The 23,349-nt window shown below is 27.1% G+C and overlaps 2 protein-coding genes across 2 annotated transcripts; both read left to right on the top strand.

Moving 5' to 3' along the window:
• Positions 1 to 10,590: 10,590 nt before the first annotated feature.
• On the top strand, positions 10,591 to 13,353 carry LOC127283851 (uncharacterized). Its single transcript, XM_051308953.1, has one exon. The coding sequence runs from the start codon at positions 10,591 to 10,593 to the stop codon at positions 13,351 to 13,353; it is 2,763 nt and encodes a 920-aa protein (XP_051164910.1).
• A 723-nt stretch (positions 13,354 to 14,076) lies between these two features.
• LOC127283848 (uncharacterized) lies at positions 14,077 to 16,895 on the top strand. Its single transcript, XM_051308950.1, has 5 exons — positions 14,077 to 14,362; positions 14,748 to 14,969; positions 15,367 to 15,621; positions 16,046 to 16,255; positions 16,424 to 16,895. The coding sequence occupies exons 1-5, from the start codon at positions 14,081 to 14,083 to the stop codon at positions 16,757 to 16,759; spliced, it is 1,305 nt and encodes a 434-aa protein (XP_051164907.1). The 5' UTR covers positions 14,077 to 14,080; the 3' UTR covers positions 16,760 to 16,895.
• The last annotated feature ends 6,454 nt before the right edge of the window (positions 16,896 to 23,349 follow it).

The raw sequence follows: 23,349 nt of genomic DNA, 5'->3' as shown, positions 1-23,349 counted from the left end.
TATATATATATATATATATATATATATCTTTTTTAAAACAAGTCAGAATCATCTTAAACTAGTTGATTGACCATATCTGTAACTGAATGCAAAAAGACCCGATGCAATAAAACAAATAGTTTTTTAGAAACTTGTACCGAAAAATCGCTCTTTTTGCATTGATTTAGTGAAACATGTTAAAAATAACAATCATCTAAATAAAATGCGATTTTAAGGAGGATCATTTAATGCTACTCTACAAAAAATAGATTTTCTTTCAATTTTCTTTGAATTTTAAGGAAATGTTTCTTTGCGAATACTTTAAATGTACAGGAATCTCAGAACGCTTTACCATATCAAAAAATGAGATATTGTGGTTGAAATTTTTAATTTTTAAATTAATCGCGTGGTGAAGTTTGAACTTGAAAAGAACTGTACGAAATTCGACTCGAATCGAGTTTTGTTACACAAAAGTACAGCAAAATTCCGACAAGTCATGAAAATTAGTGTGATTAATTGAAGTGAAATCCATCTATTTAAAGATATGTAATAATAGGAAAAATATGATTTTCAAGTTCATCTTTAATATAACCTAATTTTGCGATTTTTATCGATCAATTATAAAAGAGGAGAATCATGAAATTAAATGGAAACTTACCAAATTTTTGAGATCCTACAATTAACTTTTAGATTTTCTTTGCACTTTTCCACTTCTTTCTTTAAAAATATGAAAAATGACACAAAAGTTGACACTTTCCTGATTTTCGCGATTTTTGAAAGTCAATAACTTTTTGACAGTAAACCTTATATTTCACTTATATTGGCGATAATTACTTCTCAATCTGAATTTATTACAATACTCGACACCTGTGAACCAACTTCAAGTTGAGAAGAAATTATTGCCAATATAGCCTCAAAAGTAAAGAAATTTTTTTTTAATTTGCTTTATCTTCCAAAATATCTTAAAAATCAACGCGTGACTTTTAGAGTTTGTTTATTTAGTGTATATTTAATTATTTCCAAAATCTCAAATTTTTCCGTTTTATTTTTAAAAAGTTACTGATTTTCAAATTAGGCACAGCGGCAATTTTCTTTTTCTGATTATTTATATTTATGATGAAAAAAGTTTTTATTTAATTTAATGAATTTTCTTTCTCATAATTAATTGATAAAAATCGCAAAATTAGGTTATTTTAGAGGTGAACTTGAAAATAATATTTTTTCTAATTCATATTCCCGAACCTGAAATCTCGAATACTGTTTTCCCGAAAGTCTAATTTCCCGAAAATCCAAATTCCCGAAAACATTTTTCTTGAAGACCTTTTTCCCCATAGTCTATAAAACCGAAAAATAAAAAAAATCTATTATACAAATCTTTAATATAAATTAATAAAATAGAATATCAAAATTTATAAGAACACTGACAGACGTTTATAAACATTTGTTATTAACATTTGTTACCGTAGTAAGAGGACTCATTCTTATATTTTGAATATTTCTGTTCGGGACACTTGTTCTTCGGGAAAAAGGTTTTCGGGAGAGTAGTATTCGGGATTTTGTCTTCGGAAAAAAGATTTTCGGGAAATTAGAATTTCGGGAGAACAGTATTCGGGATATTGGATTCGGGAATATGAGTTGAAAACAATTGAATTTTAAGACGAATTTTAACTTAACTTTCTGTTATAATTAATTATCTCCTCGAAAAACTTTTTTAAAATTCTGAAAAATAATTGATCTAAAGAAGAAGTTTAGTTAAAAATTCCAGAAAATAATTGAATTTTACAAGAGATACAATTGCAATTTTCAAAAACAATGAAATTTTAGGTTTCAAATTTAAATATAAGATTTAAATATTTGTTTAACAAGATTTAGTGAATAAAAATATTGATAAAAAGAATGAAATACAAGGAAAATGAATTTAAAATCCAATTAAATAATTAATACGTAACTATTAACTACATTAATATTTAAATTGTAATAAATTATTTTTACTATTTAATTAAATTTGCCCTTAAGAATTGAATCATTTCAAATAAAATTTATTTTAAATTACTCCAATGAATTTATTTTCAAAAATTTCAATAAAATTTTTCGAAAGAATTCAGTTATTTTCACAAATAAGAAAATTCATGGGAAGAATTTAATTACTTTCATAATGAATAATTAAATTCTTATCAAAAATTCAATTACTTTCAGTAATAAATAATAAAACTCTTTGTAAAAGTCCAATTAATCTCAAAAACTGCAATTAAATTTTTTTCAAGAATTGAGAAAAAACTAATTTTATTAAATTTTCAATTCATATTTTTTTAAAACGTATATGGAAAAACTAACAAATTTCGCTACTACTTACAAATTTAACAGCAAATTTTCTAAGCTAAAAATGTCGAATTCAATTAATCATTTCAAAACTTTACCAAATTCACCCCTAAAATCATTGAATATGATAAATTAAAAGGAAGTCCGATAAATTGAACAGTTTATTTTGAAATTCTGGAATTTAACGTCAAACTCTAAATTAGAAAAGAATTTCAAGTGAATCCGATAATTTTTTTATTACTATTGTTACCGTTAAACTTTCTTGTTCTAGCAGGAAAATTTAATTTCGCAAAAATTGTTATTTCATTTTCAAAATAATTTTAAAATTAAAAATAATCTTGATTTCGAAAATATTAATTATTCTATGGAAAGAAAAAATTATTACATCTAACTTTTTGAAATAAATAATTTCTTATTTTTTAAAAATAAAATTATTGCTAATAATTAAATTAATTTAAATATTAATTAAATTAAAAATGCTCAAATCTCATAAAATGCTCCAGTTTTTCATAAAAATATAACAAATTTTCCAAATTTTGAGAAAAATTCTTCAGCTTCTCATATATATAAAGCAAATTATAATAATTTAAAACTTTTTAACGGTTATAACTATTACAACCATTAAAAAGTTTGACGTTTAAAAAATTGAAAAATAACAATAACCGACAAAAATCAATTTTGAAGACCAACAAGTAAAGGCAGAAATTTGCTAACGGAACAGGAAACTTACGATTATTATATAGTAAGTATAAGTATTATCTGGATGTGGGTTATCTACTTATAGTCGAATTTTACTGTTATAAAATTTATATTTATAATTAAATTTCAATTTGTCCCTTTTTCTATTTAATATCATTTTCATTTAAAATAATTTATTTCGTGGATATTTCATATATTTACAGAATTTATTTTTAATCGAAATGAACATTTATAAAGCTGAAATATTTTTGTTTGTGTTTTTCATTGTCGATTTTAAAGGTTTTTTTAAATTTTTAGAGATTAATAAAATATTGTTCCCATGAAATAAAAGATACGTCGTTTTTAATAAAAATAAATATTTTATCAACTAAAACAGGGTGTCCAGCGGTTCTTGAAAAAAGAATTCTAAGACTTTTCAAGATTTTCAAGCCCCAAAATAATTGTTTTCAAGGTGCAGCTTTAGCATAATAACTTTGAAAATATATTAGTATCTATGACTCTCTAAATTTTAGTTAGTAAAATGTTATGTACCAATTCAAATTAGTCAAAATTGTACTAATTTTTAATTATATTTAATTATTTTTTATCAAAAATTAAAAGTTTTTGGTATGAAATTCAAGTACTTTTCAAGGATTTCAAGGAATTCAAGGCCGCTGGACACCCTGTAAAATCAAATTGTTTTCAAGCGCAATCGCTTTAAATTATTAATTTCAATTTTCGATATGCTTCCAAAGTTAAATATTTTTTGTCACTATTAAAAAAAATACCAAAAATATGAATGCCCTATTGTACATTTTACATTCACATTTTACACACACATTGAAAACTTTTGACTTAGATACGTGTAAACATTGAATAAATAACTTACTCTGTTGTTTGCAGTGTATTGAAATTACGTTGATGCTGTTGACAATCAGGAAACGTTAGTGATAAAGGTTGCCTTTCAGATGTGTATGCGGTCGAATTATCTGTGTCCATAACACTTTCTTTCTTTTTATCATCATTGGATGTACTGCAATAAACCAAAATAGTATATTGTACACATTGATTAACACTATTTGAATATTTAAAATGTTTTAATTCAAATTTCCAGGAATCACAGTGGTATTTTCACTTAAAAGTATGGGAAAAGGGGGTTTTGTTTAGAAAAGAAGAGGATTTTGAAAATTAAGGAGCAAAAGTACACTGTAAAAAATTTGTATTGAAATTTCAATCGAACAACGATTGACACAATAGTACACATGAACAACTTATGAATTTTACTTTGACACTATAAAATTTATTCCTTCTATTATATTGAAACGTTGCGCATACGCATAAATCCCGAATCATTTTAGCATTTATTAATGGGGGATTTAATAATTATATATAATAATTAATTTAATATATGTAATATATTATATATTTAATAACTCGAAGAACAATTTCTAGTTAAAGCTTTGAACGTTTTGTTTATGACTATTTCATTCAAAAAAATTTGCACTAACCGACAAAACGTGCTCACTTGTTGAAAACCCAGAAGAAAAAGATTGAGTAAGAAGCGTCAAAATTTCATATCACTATTGACTTTCACATATTTTCTTAAATAAATTTCATAAACTTGTATTTTCAAGAATCTTGGTAAATTTACATACTTTTAATATATATAGTAATGTTCATACGTCGTTCTTAGTAAAAAATTACACATCGCATGGAAAATTCAAACTACATTTCTTACAGTGTACAGCTTTAAGACTAAAAAAATTAATAAAAAGTAGTTAACGAAAAATTAAATTTGATGACTAACGAATTATATGTACTTACACAAGCTTTTTGTCTGCCATAATTTTCCCCCTTCTTTATACTATTGAAATATCACAAATCACTTTTTTTTTCAAATCTCATTCGGAGATTAAATTTATCGCGTTCAACTCTATTCCATGCAACGAGAGAAAGAAAATCATGACTTACGGAAATCAAATATGATGAAACGGAAACCATGAAAAAATTAAAGTTGAGGTTTACCTCACCACTTTCAAATTTCTCCTTATGGTACACTCACAGCTTTTTTTAGTTTTAATCTAAGATGAATTAAATTTGAATCAGGTATATACGAAGACGGTACCAGAAGGCGGTTCCAGAATAGGTGCAAAAAGCAAGTGCAGCTACAAGTCCAAATGCAAATCCCATGAGTGCAAGAGAGATAGATAGATTACATATCTCTTTCGCACTCATGGGATTTGCATTTGTACTTGCACTTGTACTTGGCTTTTGCACCTATTCTGGAACCACCTAGAATGGGTGCAAAAGACAAGTGCAACCAGAGATGCAACATTCTCGGTAATTTAAAATTCGGTTATATTCTCGAGAATATTCTCCTTCCGGATAATTTAAAGGTACTTGCACAGCTGGCTGCTGCCTGCACAGGCAGCCTCCCACCACGCTGAAAACGTACAAAAGTAAGAGAGACAGAAAATTCAAATTTGTATCTACTGATTCTCTGATTGGCTCTTGCTGGCTGTCTGTGCAGGCAGCAGCGAGCTGTGCAAGTACCATAAGAGAATTTTTTTTACGTTTGAACTCATGCGCGCACTAATCTATTTTAAAATAGAAACAAGTTGTGTAAATAAAAATTGATCATTAATGACATAATTAACATCACATAATATTAATAAATAAAAATAAAAAATTCCACAACACTATAATTTCGTTAGAATAAGTAAATCAATTTTTTAAAATAAAAACCTCGGACTTGGTTGTCGGCGCATCATGTAATTCTTATTTTTTCAAAATAATTGATGGTAATTATTCATTATTAGTTAATTAATTGTCTCCAGCCTGATATATGTGTGTAATCGATATATCTAATAATTTCTGGCAAGTAATTAGAGACACGGAAGTTAAGGCCAAAGCAGAATAGAAACGTTACTGGAATCGCAGTCATGAACGGAAGAACGAGTTAGAGAAGGATAAAAATATACCTATCTTTCTCTAACTCATTCTTCCGTTTATGTCTGCGATGAAGTTTACGATTACGACGCAATTGAGCCTCTCAATTCGATAACTCGATCTACGCTCGGAGGCACGCGCTAATACCAGTCGGGTAGCAGTGAGCGCCTCTGGGCCTGTCACTGCTACCCGACTGGTATTAGCGCGTGCCTTCGAGCGTAGATCCAGTTATCGAATTGGGAGGCTCAATTCTGCTCAAGCCTTTACAAGAAGTCAGTTAGAAATAGAATAAGAAAACATGCAGATAGACGACAGCCGGCAAATTTTTAAGCTCAGGGGAAGTTTGGGAGAGGTAAGATAAAAGAATGTTCTTGGTTTAAGACTTCTTTCTGCCTAAGGGCCTACACAACTAGTCCGGTACGTAAAGGTGCTTTTATACCTCTTTTCTTTTCGATCAACGATTTACTGGACAAATTTTATGAATGGTGAAAATGCGTAAAAAACTATTTTCAGGCGGGTATTTTTGAATTGTTTTGAATAGAAAATGTTTTTTTTAAGAAATATAATGTAACTCAAATTTGTCTAATATCTAAAAACAATAGGAAATAGTGATAGAAAGCTGATTGTTTAATAATATTCAGTAAACTTTGGTTTAAAACGTTTTCTCTTATGAAAAAGTGTTAAAGCACGACGTTTGTGAAATGGTTTGCACATTGTGCCTTTATTATGAGTGTCTCGTGGATTTGTTTATGTTTTGTTGTTTTTTAATTTTGAGATTAATGCGATGAATGCTGAAAACAAATCGGTAAGTTAAAATGTTTATTGAAGAAATGTACATCTAACTAATTCTTTACTCGTAATTTATATAGCATTTGTGCTTCAATGCTTCCGCATTAAATTTAATTACTTTATTGCACCAAATGCAAATAACCTAATAAAAATATTAAATCATAAGCCAATTTTTAAAAATGTATATGTATATGAATTTGAGCACAGAAAAAAAAATAGTAATATTTACCCAGAATTTGAGGTAAAGTTTACTTGCAACAAAAATTACTTTTCCCTTGTTTCATGTATAATTGTAAAGATTTACTCTTACTTCATGAGTAATAAATGTTCGTCACATGACACATTTGTATATTAAAATCTAGTCTATCAGACATTAAAAAAAAATCTATTAAGAAATAAATAAAGCATTATATTGATAACGTCGGTAACATAAAAGAGAGCATGATATTTTGCAAGTTAAAAAAGTTAATTTGAATAATCGTAATGGTACTGCAGTTTTGACAGATAAGATATCGATTACGGTATGCTATCGATTTTTGAATATCGATTATGGTAAGCTATCGACTTATGATCATGCGCTGTCAGTTAGTCTGTCAGGAAAGACAACTTATCCAAATTATGTGTTTGTTTCTTTAAATTTGCCAATTTTTAAAAAAGGTAAGTAATAATAATATAATATTATATTGTCAAAGTATTATTATTTCTTTTATAAAAATTATATTTATTGAATTTGAATTTCGTCTACTTTATACGACCAATCACAGTTAAAAAACAGGAAAGATTCCTGAATTTATTTCATCAACCAATCAGAAAGTAGTTCACATATCACGACTTGGAATAAATGACTTGATGTTTATATCTTTTAGGTTGACAACGAATCTCAAAGAGAATAAACAACGCCATTAGATTCATTTCGTTTCGTGTCATAAAGGTACAATGGAGCGTACAATTGACGTCGTTTTTCTAACCTGCGCATAATTTATTATTAATAATAATTTATTTCATCTGGATACTGTCTGATACTTTTAAAAGTACTGCTAGTATAATAGACGGACAAAAATATTTATCCATCTGGACGGACGACTAGACACTTCGTTTATAATTACAGGTAAAATTCTGAATTTAATTTTTTTAAAATCTCTCAAAATATTTATTTTAATTCTTTTAAATTTCATTACTTAGACCTTAATTGCATGATATTTTCGATTTCTTTTAATAAAATATGACTTTAATTTAACTTTTTTTAAGACAAGTTATAACGAAATACCATTTTTTTAGTAGGTTATGTTTGTTGACAATTTTAACCTCATTGTACTTAATTTTTAATTATCTTAAAAGAAAATTTCTTATTGTTGAATATCTTCGATGTAAAGAAAACTTAAATGTAAATAATTATTATTGAGAGTTAATTCTATTTTTTGCTCAAATAATTGCAAACATAACCTAAATTTTTCTGCATTTTCTTGCTCATGTCAAGTCACATTTTTAATTAAGTTTTTATAAAATTTAATCATTGCTTAAAATTTTGTTCATAATATTCTGTAACTCAAATTTACGATAATTTTTATTAAAAATCTAGTGAAATTCTATTAGGTATGTCTAAAATGTATGTATATTTGTTTCTTTATTGTGTGAAAATTATGTCTTCAACTTAATTTGATCTCTTTTTTTCTTTTCCAAACTTTTTCTATTATTGATAAAAGAATGTTTATCTTTTTATTGAATAAATAAATTATTTTCTCTTTGATCATTTTTTTCCAACATTAATTTAATTTAATTTTTCTGCGTAATGATTTCATATAACATTAGATTCAAGTTCAAAGTAGTAGTTTTTTAATTTCATTTGTTTATTCTTGTGCGGTATGATTTCCAAAAATTTAATTTTTTAAAACAAAATTAGAGAATTTACTATTAAAACTGCACAACATTTTTCTCAAACATGTTACATTATACAAAATAAAATTTTTTTTGGGTTAAATAAACTTTCATTATAAATTGTTATTTTCTACGTAGAAAAATAAATGGTTTTGATTTTTTATTACTTTCTGCAACGTGTTTTAAATTGACAAATTATAAAATAATTTATGTATTATTCCTCTGAAATAATCAAAATTAAGAACCTTCAACTTTCATTATTTTGATAAAAAGTTGTATGGTACCATACAAACATACAAATTGAAAAAAGGAAAGAATAAATTATTTATTAACAACAAATATTTAAAGCAAGCAAAACAATTTAAATATTTATATTCACCTCCTATAAATTTTTTTACAAAATAAAATTTAAAAAAATTTGGTTCAAAATAGCTACTCGAAAAATAACAATCATTTTATTTTGTATTTTATTTTGTAAAAAATAATGTTTATTGCGAAAAATATTGTGCAGTTTTAATATGAACTTATACTGAGAAAAATTATTTCTTGACATTGATTTACAAATAACAAACAACAAATTAACAGCCAGATAATAATTAAGACCGAACTACCTTCTCATGAAAATATGTTTAAGCCCGCATAAAACAATCTGCATAGTCCTTTCTTATTTTTCATTAAAAAATTTTACATGAAAAAATTGACATACAATACTATTCTTTTTCACATCTGGTTTTTTAATACTCCGTAGTGTACATATTCCAGCTTCTATTGCTTTATTGCTCGATCCACACTAAAAAACTATCTTAAAATGAGAGGAATGTAAGAATATTTACCTTAAGGGCATGTCCAACATGTCTAATGTAAACAAACATGAAATGTAAACAAACCATGCACACTTTTCCGCAATGGAGATTATTCTTCTCAAGTTAATAACACAAGGTTTACAGAAAAAGGGTAACGATTATCTTCTTCAAAAAGTGTTCTTCAAAACATTTTGTTTATATAGAAGGTTATTAAATTTTTATAAAATGAATGATAATAATAATTGGGTGCCTTAAGACTAGAAAGTTATATTTCCGATTTTTTCAGTAATTAGATTTTAATTCATATAATTTTATTTCGGTCAAATGAAGCATGTGGTAGAGAAGACAAAAGTTTTAATATAAAAGTGCCAATGTAAAAATCCAAAATGTTTGATTTTTCCATAGGACTTACTTCAAAAATTTTTTTTTCGGTGAGCATTTTTTTAAAAGAATACTTTCAAAAAATTTTTTTATTTTTTCATTATACCTGTAAATTCTAAAAAGTTCCAATTTTCATACAATTACAGAATTGTTTAATAAGAAAAATTTTAAATACAATAATTTAATCACTTTTTAGTATTAAATCAAGTAATTTCTGTTTTTAGTAAGCTTCGATAGATAAAATATTTCATTATTATGAAAATAAATGTAACAATTAATACAATAACAAAAAATATGAAAATTTCGTATCTGTATGGAAATAAATAGAAAAAACTTGTAAATTTTTATTGAAATATTGCAAATGAAAACTATCCTTAATTTTAAATTAAATCAATATATTATTTGTCTTAACAATGTAAACAAAAAACAATGCATTATATCCAAAATAAGAAATTAGAGACACTCTGTTTAATTTTGAATTTTTTCTTTAAAATTTTTTCTTGAATTTTTTCTTTTGGCACTTTTGTATCCCAATCCAAAAATGTTGACATTTCAGTAACTTTCCATCTCTTTCCATGCATATTTTTTTTAATTACCTGTCTATTTATCTGTGTCATACTATTTGTCTCTCCTATTATTAACTATTTCTTATCTCATTCCTTCTTAATCTCCTATATCTCTATCTATTTGTCTCTGTTTTTGTTTTAGGGTCATTTTTTATTCGATATCTATTCAGATAAAATGTGCTATACTCTTTTTAGTGATAACATATTTTTATTTCAGCTAAAATATTTAAATTACACAATTGAACAATATCATGGAACCAGATATGCCAGAGGATAATATTGTATGTCAGTTCTGTCATAAAAGATTTTGTAATACAAGACAGTTGGTTGGCCATCTTGTTAAAATACATGTCAGTCAACCTAATCTCCATTGTACATATAGAGGTTGTACAGCTGTGTATAAAAATCCTAGTTCCCTTAGATCACACATTAGTCGAAAACATAGGGCACTTTTGCCTCATGATATTTGCAACGCTAATGGTAAAAATGTTGAGCCGAATAATATTGGCCATTCTGTTGATAATCCTGATAATGAAGCAATTCCCGAATCAAATGTTAATAATGATGTTCCGTGTTCTGAACTCGTTGGTGATTATGATGATCTTGTAAATAATCCTATTTTACAGCCTAATGATGGTGATGATAATCCGTTTTGTGATCCCAATAATGATCCCGATAGTCATCCAATGTTATCTAATAATAACAGTGATCCAAGCGATGATCCTGACAGTGATCCAAGTTCAGAGTATAATGATGATGATGGTGATGGTGACGATGATGATGATGGTGATGAATATGATCCCGATAATGACTCGAATCCAGAGCCTAATGATGCTGATGATGATGGTGGCGAAGAAAGAAATCCCTTGAAGCACGCTCTTGCCAAATATATACTGTATTTAAGAGGTTGTACAAGAGCTACCAACAATGATGTTATTGGAATATTAGAAAGTGCTCAGGAATTAATTGTTACATATGTGGAATATTATTTAAACCAAGTTCAAACACTTCTACAAGAATCTATACGATTAAACATAAATGATTATATAAATATAGAAGAAACTGTTCGAAGTATAGATGCCATCCACGATCTTAATACTATATATAATCAGGATAAATACTTTAAAAAAAATTTTGGGTTAGTGATACCTATGAGAAAACAATTAGGGGCTGAGTTTCAAAATTACAGTTCATCAACTAATGATGGCAATCAACGCATAAAAATAAAAAAACATGAAATGGTTCAAATTTCAATAAGTGAAGTTTTGTCAAAGTGGCTTTCAAATGGTTCGTATGCAAATTGCATACAGGAACAAATCAGACGTGATGATGATGTTCTATCTTCAAGCTCAGATGGAAGTCATTTTCAAAACCATCCCTTTAAAATAATGAGACCTAATGCTAAGTTTATTAAGCTTTACTTTGATGAAGTTGAACTGTGCGACTTAGCTGGCTCTAAGTCTAATTTTATGCATAAATTAGGTATGTTTTATTGGATACTCGATGACCTTGCTCCTGCTTACAAGTCTCAACTGAAATTTATTAATCTGGCGGCAATAGTACCAAGTCCCTACATAAAAAAGTATGGAATGAATGAAGTTGTGTCATATTTGCTTACCGATCTTCAAGAGGCAGAGAATGGAGTAAATCTTCCCAACGGAGAAAATATATACTGTGGAGTATCATCGTTTATTGGTGACAACTTGGCATGTCATCAGATTGGAGGCAGAAAGGGATCATTCAACTGTAACCATCCTTGTCCATATTGTATGGCACCCATCGATCAGGTGCGAACTATGACTGCAGAAATTGCAGAGCTTTTGCGCACAGCTGCAGAGGATGACCGCCAAGTCTATGAAATTGAAAATGCTCCTGATGAACGAACAAAAGCTTTTTTAAGAACAGAATACGGGATAAACACAAGATGTTTACTTAATGATCTAATCGGTTTTCACTACACAGAATCCTGCCCTCCAGACCTGACCCATGATGATGATTTAGGAATTTGCATTGTAACGATCCGTGCATTTTTGAAAGAGCTATGTTTGAATCTAGAATCAATAACATTAGATGAAATAAATGACCGAATCAGAGATTTTGATTATGGATATTCGGAAAAATCAGCAAAGCCATCAAAAATAACCCGAGAACAATTATTGGACAAAAAAGTAGGATTTAAACAAACAGCTGCTCAGATGATTATGTTAACGTTTATGCTTCCGTTGATTGTGATCAATGAGGTGCAAAGAGACTGGCTTCCAATGAAAAATTATCTGTTGATGCTGGAACTTATTCTAATCTCTCATGCACACGAAATTAATATTCCATCTTTGAATTATTTGCATTTAATAATTTCTGAATATTTGGAAACTTTTCAAACAACCTATAACGAGACACTAACTCCTAAACAACACTTCTTGGTGCATCGTTGTTCCTTGATTTTAAAGTTTGGACCACTGATTCATTATAAGACCATCCGAATGGAAGCTGAACATCAGTTTTTTAAAAGAATTGCACAAAACTTGCGAACTTATAAAAATTTGCCACTAACTCTTGCTCGGAAACACCAGTTAAGACAGACAGCCTTGCTTTCAGAAAGTCTTGAAAATGAATTAAAAACTGGACCTATAAAGCAAATTAATTTGCAGAAAACGGCATTTAGAGACCTGTTCCCAGACGAAAATTTTGTGCAGACAACAAGTTGGGTGAAAATTAACGGTATCAAATACACAGCGTCAAAGTGCTTCATTGCAGTTTCCTACAGTGAAGAAAATTTGCCACAGTTCAGAGCGTTGCATAGTATCGTGTGGCAAAATGGAGTACCTATATTTGTTTGTCAAAAAGTTAATACGTTGGAACTTGATTTATTAGTAATGGCCTACAAAATAGAAATTTCAAATGATTTCATAAATCACATATTTGAAGACTTTTTGTCGTATGAAGTATTCCATTCACATCGACAAGGCAATCAAACTTTTATTATTTTGAAAAAAGCACTAGGTCCTTTATATTAACAAGTCAATGGAATCAATGAGAAGGTAGTTTCTTTTTAAATAACATTGCTTTTAAAATTTTTTATTCTATATAATAATTAATAATTGCTTTCATAGGATGTCTGAGTTACCAAATAACAATGTAAAATAGTTAACTTTCTGGAAATTTTTCACTAAAACTATTTAAACAATTCTCTTTGCTCTTGTGTCATTCAATCTTAAAATTTTGCTAAAAAAATAAAAAAACTGTCAAATTGGTTCTGTAGTTTTGAAGAAAAATTTACCAAATTATTAATAATCAAATATTACATAAAAGCCAAATTATTGAAGTTTTCAGAATAAAACGGATTTTTATTTGATAATTGTTACTTAGGAGTTTTTGGGGTCGCCGATTACAAATTTAATGATAGATTTCAAAAATTCATTATAGCTGGTGCAATAAGGTGGACATAAATATGAAAAATCGTTCATATTATCTTGTTTTTTTAGAAAACAAACCAAGTTTTTAAATTTCTATCAGTCACTTATAATTACCACAAAAAGATTCTAAATAATATTATTTTATTCTAAATGAAGTCTTCTTTGAGATTATGAAATAAAAAAAATTATTTTTTCATATTTTCCAATTCAGGCGTTCTGTTAAATTACACTATTCTTATAGAAAATGATTTTTTATAAATTCTTGTTTATTGTAAAAAATTATTTGTCTCATATATTTTTAGGTATACACGTAATTATGGACACAATTATGGAAGGAGCTGTAGATGCTAATAAAAATTATGATTCTAAAGGAATTAAAAGAGGAATGTGTCAACAGTGTGACTGTCCTGAATTTGAGTGGCTTCCTTCACATGCTTTGAGTATATGCACTTATTGTGGATGCCCCCCTGCGAAACACGCGAAAATTTCGATTGAAATTGATCATCATTTACCTTCTACTAGCAATGGAAGTTTTGACAAATCAACCTCAAAAAAAACAATTGGAACAAAAAAGTCTCTGCTGTTACAAACGTCACAGAAAAATTTAGAAGTGAGAATTTTTTTTGTACTATAAAATAGATTTTTGAAATAACTAAATTTTATAACAAATTTTTTTATTTACGAGAATTTTCGATTATTGCACTTTACATTAGTTTGTATTTGAATTTGTCCAGTCATAAAAAGTATAAATGCTTTAATTTTTATTTAACCAAAGTTTTTATTAATAAATAATGATAGTATATATTTCATTTGAAAATTTACAGTCAGGTATTTATTTTTTATTTCTTTTTAGTGTTGTTTGTACTAAATAAATTTTTAAATTAATATAGTTTTATTTAATTGTGTCTAATTATGTCTGAATTTATTTCAAAAAATGAATACTTTCTCATGTATGAGGAAAATGTAAAAATTAATAATGATTTATATATTTTTAGATTGATCTACATTCATTAATTCCTAAATCATTTCCTCATGAAATTGACAGACTACTTCAAAATGGTGTAGAACTTAAAGCTACAGAAATAAGTACAATTGTCAGATTAGTATGTTTGAACATGCACGAGAAAGGAGTGACAGAGTCTCATCATGTGGATGAAATGTCCGTTTTATTAACAAATAAATACTCCACTTTAAAGGGACCTTATGGAAGTGGACATGTTAGTATACTTGCACTACGATTCTATTTACGCCTTATAATGTTCATTCATTTCCATTTATCCATCTATTTCACTAATAAAAATATATTTATCTATTTATTTCACATATTACTACATTTATTTATTAAATTGTAAAATTAAACATGTTCTTACAAAAATACAATCTTTTTTTCTAAATTTTATTTTTGAATAAGAATTTCTGAAACGTACAACCAAAATATGAAAAAAAAAGTTTTTGTTGAAATGTTATTTTTCTTATAGCATTTTATATGCACAATCACCCCCTAAAACGATTTTGAAAAAAAATTTGTTAACAAGTCTTGAATTATAGTCTTAATGATATTTTTTTGTATAGAAATCATAAGTTTTATTACAAAAATAATTTTTGGAATTTCAGCTGATGATTAAAGAAAAAATGAAATTTAATTTACAATATTTAAAAAAACATAAAAGGAAGGAAACCGAGGATAACACAGAGCATGATGCCTTTTGTCAGGAGATGGCAAAAGAGGCATCAACAACTGAAGATGTCAATTTAGGAAAACTACAATCGCTACTTGACAAGACACGTCATGTACGCCTAAAAACGGTCAATAGCATGAGTGCAAAAGATTTATTAAAAATGTATCCTGCTTTAAGGAATCCTGATCTGGTAAATTTTGTTAAATTTTATCTTTTTCTTAAATCAAAATTAAATGTAAGGCTAAAGTTTATAACGTTTTTTAAAAACCAAAAATTTTAATGAAAATATTTTTTGCTAGTCACTTAATTTCTAATTTTAATTTGTTCGTAAACTTTTAATGAATTAATCTTTTAATAAGAAATAAACTCCAGAATATCTTTAATTTGAAATCAAATATTTTTCAATATTTTTTTTATATGTCAATTAATTTCTAATATTAATATGCTTATAAACTTTCAAGAAATTAATTCTTTAATAAAAAAAATTACCTCAGAATAACTTTTTTAAGTAATAGTAATAAATATTGTTTAATTATTTTTTCGTTTGTAATAAATTGACTGACTCTAAATTTGTTGCAATATTTTGAATCATTATGTATTCATCTTTTATTTAGTTGCTAAGAGAACTTTCAAAATTAGTGGATTTACCTGTTGGGACCATCAGGAGTAATTGGATGCAAGCAGTTCCAAATATAATTAAAGCAATGAAGGTTCAAGTTCCTGCCGATGGTACCAATAACGGCACTTGTATTCATTTACTTCTAAATTTGCCGAAATTATTTTTAAAGGCGAAAGAGACTGGAAGAATTTATCGCGCTTATCCGGTATATTATTCTTTTCTTTAACTCCTTGTAATAACTCTAAGGCTAACTTTAAATTTTGATTTTCATAATATTCATATAAAATTCGCAAGTAATTAATGTTCTTTTTTTAAAATAGCACAATAAAAATATAATATGATGATATTGTTAATAAAACAATTTCTTTTTTAGAGAGGTTCAACTTTCGCTGAACTTATTCCGAATCATGATGAGCCTCCTTCTCTCTTGGCAATTGCAGATTCTAATACATCTTTTGATTCTCTCGAACTAATGTGCCACGTGGACGGCGAAACATTATTCAAGGCGCTTGCTTTTGATGCTGTTCTGTATCTAATTTCAGCCTATTGGGTTTTCAATATTTCTTTCCCTCCTAACGCAAAATTGCAATATTCATTCATTTCTATTGCAATTTTGCGTCAAGCAGGAATAAAACAAATGAAAAACAATGTGTTAAAATCAATTGTATTACATAATGCTTTAAGAGATTCTCATCTCTCATCAAAGTGATTTTCCTTTTTGCTGATCTTTGTGTCAAGTTTCTTTTTTTATTTCTTAGCTCACATCGGAGTAGTTTTTTTATTTCTTGATCTTTTTGTTCAGTTTATTTAATTCTTATTGCTCAGCTCATTTCTCATTTGTTGATCTTTGTGTTTAGTTTATTTTTTAATTTTATTATAAATCATTTGATTATAAATAAATATTATTTTCAAAAATTAAAAAATGTTTTTCTTCGGAATTTGAGATATTAGTTTTCGTACCTAACTTCGACGTCTCTCGTTCATAATATCGTATATTAAAAAATAATAAAAAACTAAAATAGAAAAATAAATAAAGAAAATAATAAATAGAAAGTATAATATAAAATTTATGGATATTATTTTTTATTTATGCTTTAATTATTTTTTATATGTATTTTTTTATATTAATAATTATTAATCATTAATTAATTTTTAAGAAGTTTAAAAAAACAACATTCGTTTTTAGCACAAACGAAATTATACTTTTTTTTACCTAGATTAAAAGTTAATTCAAGATACAATTATATTTATTTATTATTTATTTAAATTTTTTTTACGATTTTATTGAACTGAGCTATCAGTCTATTACCAGTTTTAGATCCATTCCTTATAAATAGCAAATAATAATACAATTAATAAATAATAAAAAATAAATAAACAAAGATAATAAATAAATAAGAAGTATTTTTATTTACACGTTGCTAATACAAATTTTTGTTTCATTTAAATTTGTATTTACAACTTGTTATTTACTTTTTATCTTATTTATGTTTGAAGTGGAAATTTAAAAAATTAAATTGAATTTTAAATACGTTTTAATACACTTGTTACTTTTTTAAATAACAAAGGATTGTTTGACTATATTTCATGAAAAGAACATTTAAAATAAGCGCGCTCCAAGTGCGCATGCGTATTTGCCAGTGACAAAATGCGAAGGCAGCCGAAGTGTGCTCGTGCTATTACGAATCATTTTACAATTTTCTGTGAGTAAAATGATGAAATTACTTGCAACAAACTTTACTCTTCTTTTTTTTCTGTGAGGTTATGAATCAATTTTTCACTCATCTCTTAAATACTTTCTCAAAGAAGTATATCTCAGTTATTGTAAAGAATTAGTTAAATGTACATTTCTTTAATAAACAGTTTAACGATGAATGCGATGAATGCTGAAAACAAATCGGTAAGTTAAAATGTTTATTAAAGAAATGTACATTTAACTAATTCTTCACAATAACTGAGATATACTTCTTGGAGAAAATATTTGAGAGATGAGTGAAAAATTGATTCATAACCTTAAATTCATATACATATACTTTCTTAAAAATTGGCTTATGATTTAATATTTTTATTAGGTTATTTGCATTTGGTGCAATAAAGTAATTAAATTCAATGCGGAAGCATTGAAGCACAAATGCTTTTTAAATTACGAGTGAAGAATTAGTTAAATGCACATTTCTTTAATAAACATTTTATATTTTACCGATTGGTTTACTGAATATTATTAAACAATCAGCTTTCTATCACTATTTCCTATTGTTTTTAGATATTAGACAAATTTTAGTTACATTATATTTCTTAAAAAACATTTTCTATTGGGATCTGAAATCTTGTGTAACTACTCAACCCTGAACCCACTTGCGGCAACCATCTTGCTGTTTTGTCTCTTTCTTTATACATATGTTAGACAGAGACAAAATAAAAAATGGCTACCGCAAGTGGGTCGACACCAGATGGCGTATTGCAGTATTTCAGATCCCAATTCAAAACAATTCAAAAATACCCGCCTGAAAATAGTTTTTTACGCATTTTCACCTTTCATAAAATTTGTCCAGTAAATCGTTGATCGAAAAGAAAAGAGGTATAAAAGCACCTTTAAGGTACATGCACAGCTTTTTTCGCCAGCTGCGCGTGCAGCCAGCCGATCTTTTCCGCGAAAAATTTGAATTTAAATAAAATTTAAGATTTGTTTTTAATGATTATTATTAAACATAAATAAAATAAAATAGAATCACTGCAATATTATTAATTTAAGGTGAAATGGGAATGAATGTAGTAAAAAAAATGTATTTTCCTGTAATGTGACGCAACGCAAGCATGGAAGCAATGCCTTACACATATTACAGAAAAATACACTTTTTTACCACATTCATTTTCATTTGACTTAAAAATAACAATAATGCTGTACTTCTATTATCTTTTATTTATTTTTATTAAGAATTTGCATTAAAAACAAATATTTAATTTTATTTAAATTCAAATCTACCGCGGAAATGATCAGCTTGATGTACAGGAAGCTGGCGAAAAGAGCTGTGCATGTACCTTAAGGTGCTTTTATACCTCCTTTTTTTGGATAAGATGAAAAAATTTCTGGACCGTGAAAATGCGAATAAGTGAATGTGATTGGCTCTTCAGAAAACTACGTGAAAATGGAATTTTTGTAGAGCCAATCACATTCACTGATACGCATTTTCACGGTTCAGAAATTTGTTCATCTGATCGAAAAAAGGAGGTACAAAAGCACCTTTAGATCGGATGCGGATAGATAAGTTTCCGTAACCGTATTTATTGTGCGTTAAAAAGAAGGTTACGGAAACCTTTGACGACTGTTGATAAGGGTGCGATCCCATGCGAGCAGAAAACGTCGATCGAAAGCAGAAAATCATGAGAGTGAAAAGGACAACAATATCTACCTAGCTCTTTTGCTCTCATTATTTTCTGCTTTCGATCGACGTATTCTGCTCCTCGCATGGAATTACACGCTAATGTTTCCCGCAACCGTGTTTTCAGCGCACAATAAAAACGGTTGCTGGAACTTACATGTCCTGCATCCGACTTACGTACACGAAGCAGTCGTGCTGCCTTTAAGGCACACTCACAGCTCAATGCTAGCCAGCGCTAGCAGATGCAACGAGTAAAGAGTAAGGGAGTCAGAGAATTCAAATTAATGCTTTTTCTCCCTTAAGGTACTCGCACAGCTCGATGCTAGACAGCGTTAGCAGCAAAGACGCAACGAGAGTAAGGGAGAAAAAGCATTAATTTGAATTCTCTGACTCCCTTACTCTTTAGTCGTTGCGTCTGCTAGCGCTGGCTAGCATTGAGCTGTGAGTGTGCCTTTACTCTCGTTGAGTCTTTGCTGATAAGGCCTGAAGGCGGTTCCAGAATATGTGCAAAAGCCAAGTACAAGTGCAAGTCCAAGTGGCAATCTCATAAGTGCGAAGAGGATAGGTAGTCTATCTGTCTCTCTTTCACTCATGGGATTTGCATTTGGACTTGCACTTGTACTTGGCTTTTGCACCTATTGTAGAACCTCCATGAGCAGAATAGAAACGTAACCGGAATCGTAATCGTAAACGCAACCGGAAGAATAAGTTAGAGAAGGACAAACAATCTATCTATCCTTCTCTAACTCATTCTTCCGGTTGCATTTGCGATTACGATTCCGGTTACGTTTATATTCTGCTCAGGCCTATAGCGCTGGCTAGCATCGAACTGTGCGAGTACCTTTAGGCAACAAGACACGAGAGTGCCATAATAATTTGAATTTGCGAGAGCCAATTACATTCTCTTATCTCACCTCTCCCAAACTTCCCCTTATTGTAAAAAATTTCCGGTCGGCGTCTAACGGCATGCTCTCAGTTTCTAACTTCTGTTTCTGAATGTCAGTAAGCTACACTTTTTGTCTCTCGTTGCTTGCAAAAAAATAGACATGTCGATTACCCACGCATTTGTATCTTACATCGTAGATAACAATAAAGAAATTGTGGAAATAGAACGAATAAAACACTTTAACTGCAAGAAGAAAGAAGATTTTGTAGAGCCAGGAGGGAAAGCATTCAAAGTGATGTGGTTCGATGTGAATGAAAATGACTGGTTTATCTACGATGCTCTCGTGCACTACGTGGGAGGTAAGTAAAAAAAAATATATTGAACAAATAATTTTTGTAAAATAATTGAATATTTTTTGGAAGTATAGAAACAACCATATTTCTAACCTATAAACCAAAAGTTTGGCAGAATAAGATGGTTTCACAATTTGGCCAGTTAAAAAAAATAGATTTTTAATAGATATATTAACTAATTATTGATTTATTAAGTTAATTAATTTTTTTTACAGAGAAAAATTGCCAAAAAAATTATTTCTATCCCAAAAAGAAATTGTTGCGATGAGGAAATAATTTTTTTGGCAATCTTTCTCTGTAAAAAATAATTAATTAACTAATTATTGATTTATTTAGTTAATTAATTTTTTTTACAGAGAAAAATCGTCAAAAAATTTATTTCTAGCCCAAAAAGAAATTGTTGCGATGAGAAAATAATTTTTTTGGCAATTTTTCACTGTAAAAAATAATTAATTAACTCAATAAATCAATAATTAGTTAATTTAATATTTTTTACAGAGAAAAATTGTCCAAAAAAATTATTTCCTGCCAAAAAAATTGTTTCCATAAGGAAATAATTTTTCTGACACTTTTTCTCTGTAAAAAAATTAATAAACTCAATAAATCAATAATTAGTTAATTAAATATTTTTTTACAGAGAAAAATTGCCAAAAAAATTATTTCTATCCCAAAAAGAAATTGTTGCGATGAGGAAATAATTTTTTTGGCAATCTTTCTCTGTAAAAAATAATTAATTAACTAATTATTGATTTATTTAGTTAATTAATTTTTCTCTGTACAAAATAATTAATTAACTAATTCTTGATTTATTTAGTTAATTAATTTTTCTCTGTAAAAAATAATTAATTAACTAATTATTGATTTATTTAGTTAATTAATTTTTTTTACAGAGAAAAATTGCCAAAAAATTTATTTCTAGCCCAAAAAGAAATTGTTGCGATGAGAAAATAATTTTTTTGGCAATTTTTCACTGTAAAAAATAATTAATTAACTCAATAAATCAATAATTAGTTAATTAAATATTTTTTACAGAGAAAAATTGTCCAAAAAAATTATTTCCTGCCAAAAAAATTGTTTCCATAAGGAAATAATTTTTCTGACACTTTTTCTCTGTAAAAAAATTAATTAATTCAATAAATCAATAATTAGTTAATTAAATATTTTTTTACAGAGAAAAATTGCCAAAAAAATTATTTCTATCCCAAAAAGAAATTGTTGCGATGAGGAAATAATTTTTTTGGCAATCTTTCTCTGTAAAAAATAATTAATTAACTAATTATTGATTTATTTAGTTAATTAATTTTTGTCTGTAAAAAATAATTAATTAACTAATTATTGATTTATTTAGTTAATTAATTTTTTTTACAGAGAAAAATCGTCAAAAAATTTATTTCTAGCCCAAAAAGAAATTGTTGCGATGAGGAAATAATTTTTTTGGCAATCTTTCTCTGTACAAAATAATTAATTAACTAATTATTGATTTATTTAGTTAATTAATTTTTCTCTGTAAAAAATAATTAATTAACTAATTATTGATTTATTTAGTTAATTAATTTTTTTTTACAGAGAAAAATCGTCAAAAAATTTATTTCTAGCCCAAAAAGAAATTGTTGCGATGAGAAAATAATTTTTTTGGCAATTTTTCACTGTAAAAAATAATTAATTAACTCAATAAATCAATAATTAGTTAATTAAATATTTTTTACAGAGAAAAATTGTCCAAAAAAATTATTTCCTGCCAAAAAAATTGTTTCCATAAGGAAATAATTTTTCTGACACTTTTTCTCTGTAAAAAAATTAATTAACTCAATAAATCAATAATTAGTTAATTAAATATTTTTTTACAGAGAAAAATTGCCAAAAAAATTATTTCTATCACAAAAAGAAATTGTTGCGATGAGGAAATAATTTTTTTGGCAATCTTTCTCTGTACAAAATAATTAATTAACTAATTATTGATTTATTTAGTTAATTAATTTTTCTCTGTAAAAAATAATTAATTAACTAATTATTGATTTATTTAGTTAATTAATTTTTTTTTACAGAGAAAAATCGTCAAAAAATTTATTTCTAGCCCAAAAAGAAATTGTTGCGATGAGAAAATAATTTTTTTGGCAATTTTTCACTGTAAAAAATAATTAATTAACTCAATAAATCAATAATTAGTTAATTAAATATTTTTTACAGAGAAAAATTGTCCAAAAAAATTATTTCCTGACAAAAAAATTGTTTCCATAAGGAAATAATTTTTCTGACACTTTTTCTCTGTAAAAAAATTAATTAACTCAATAAATCAATAATTAGTTAATTAAATATTTTTTTACAGAGAAAAATTGCCAAAAAAATTATTTCTATCCCAAAAAGAAATTGTTGCGATGAGGAAATAATTTTTTTGGCAATCTTTCTCTGTAAAAAATAATTATTTAACTAATTATTGATTTATTTAGTTAATTAATTTTTCTCTGTACAAAATAATTAATTAACTAATTATTGATTTATTTAGTTAATTAATTTTTCTCTGTAAAAAATAATTAATTAACTAATTATTGATTTATTTAGTTAATTAATTTTTTTTACAGAGAAAAATCGTCAAAAACTTTATTTCTAGTTTAAAAAGATATTGTTGCGATGAGAAAATAATTTTTTTGGCAATTTTTCACTGTAAAAAATAATTAATTAA

The sequence above is a fragment of the Leptopilina boulardi genome, unplaced genomic scaffold (assembly GCF_019393585.1).
Source record: "Leptopilina boulardi isolate dan_hultmark-lab unplaced genomic scaffold, ZJU_Lbou_2.1 LbouV2_311, whole genome shotgun sequence".
Lineage (NCBI taxonomy): Eukaryota > Metazoa > Arthropoda > Insecta > Hymenoptera > Figitidae > Leptopilina > Leptopilina boulardi.
Note: the sequence above shows the minus strand (reverse complement) of the source record. Positions and strands in the feature narration are given on the sequence as shown.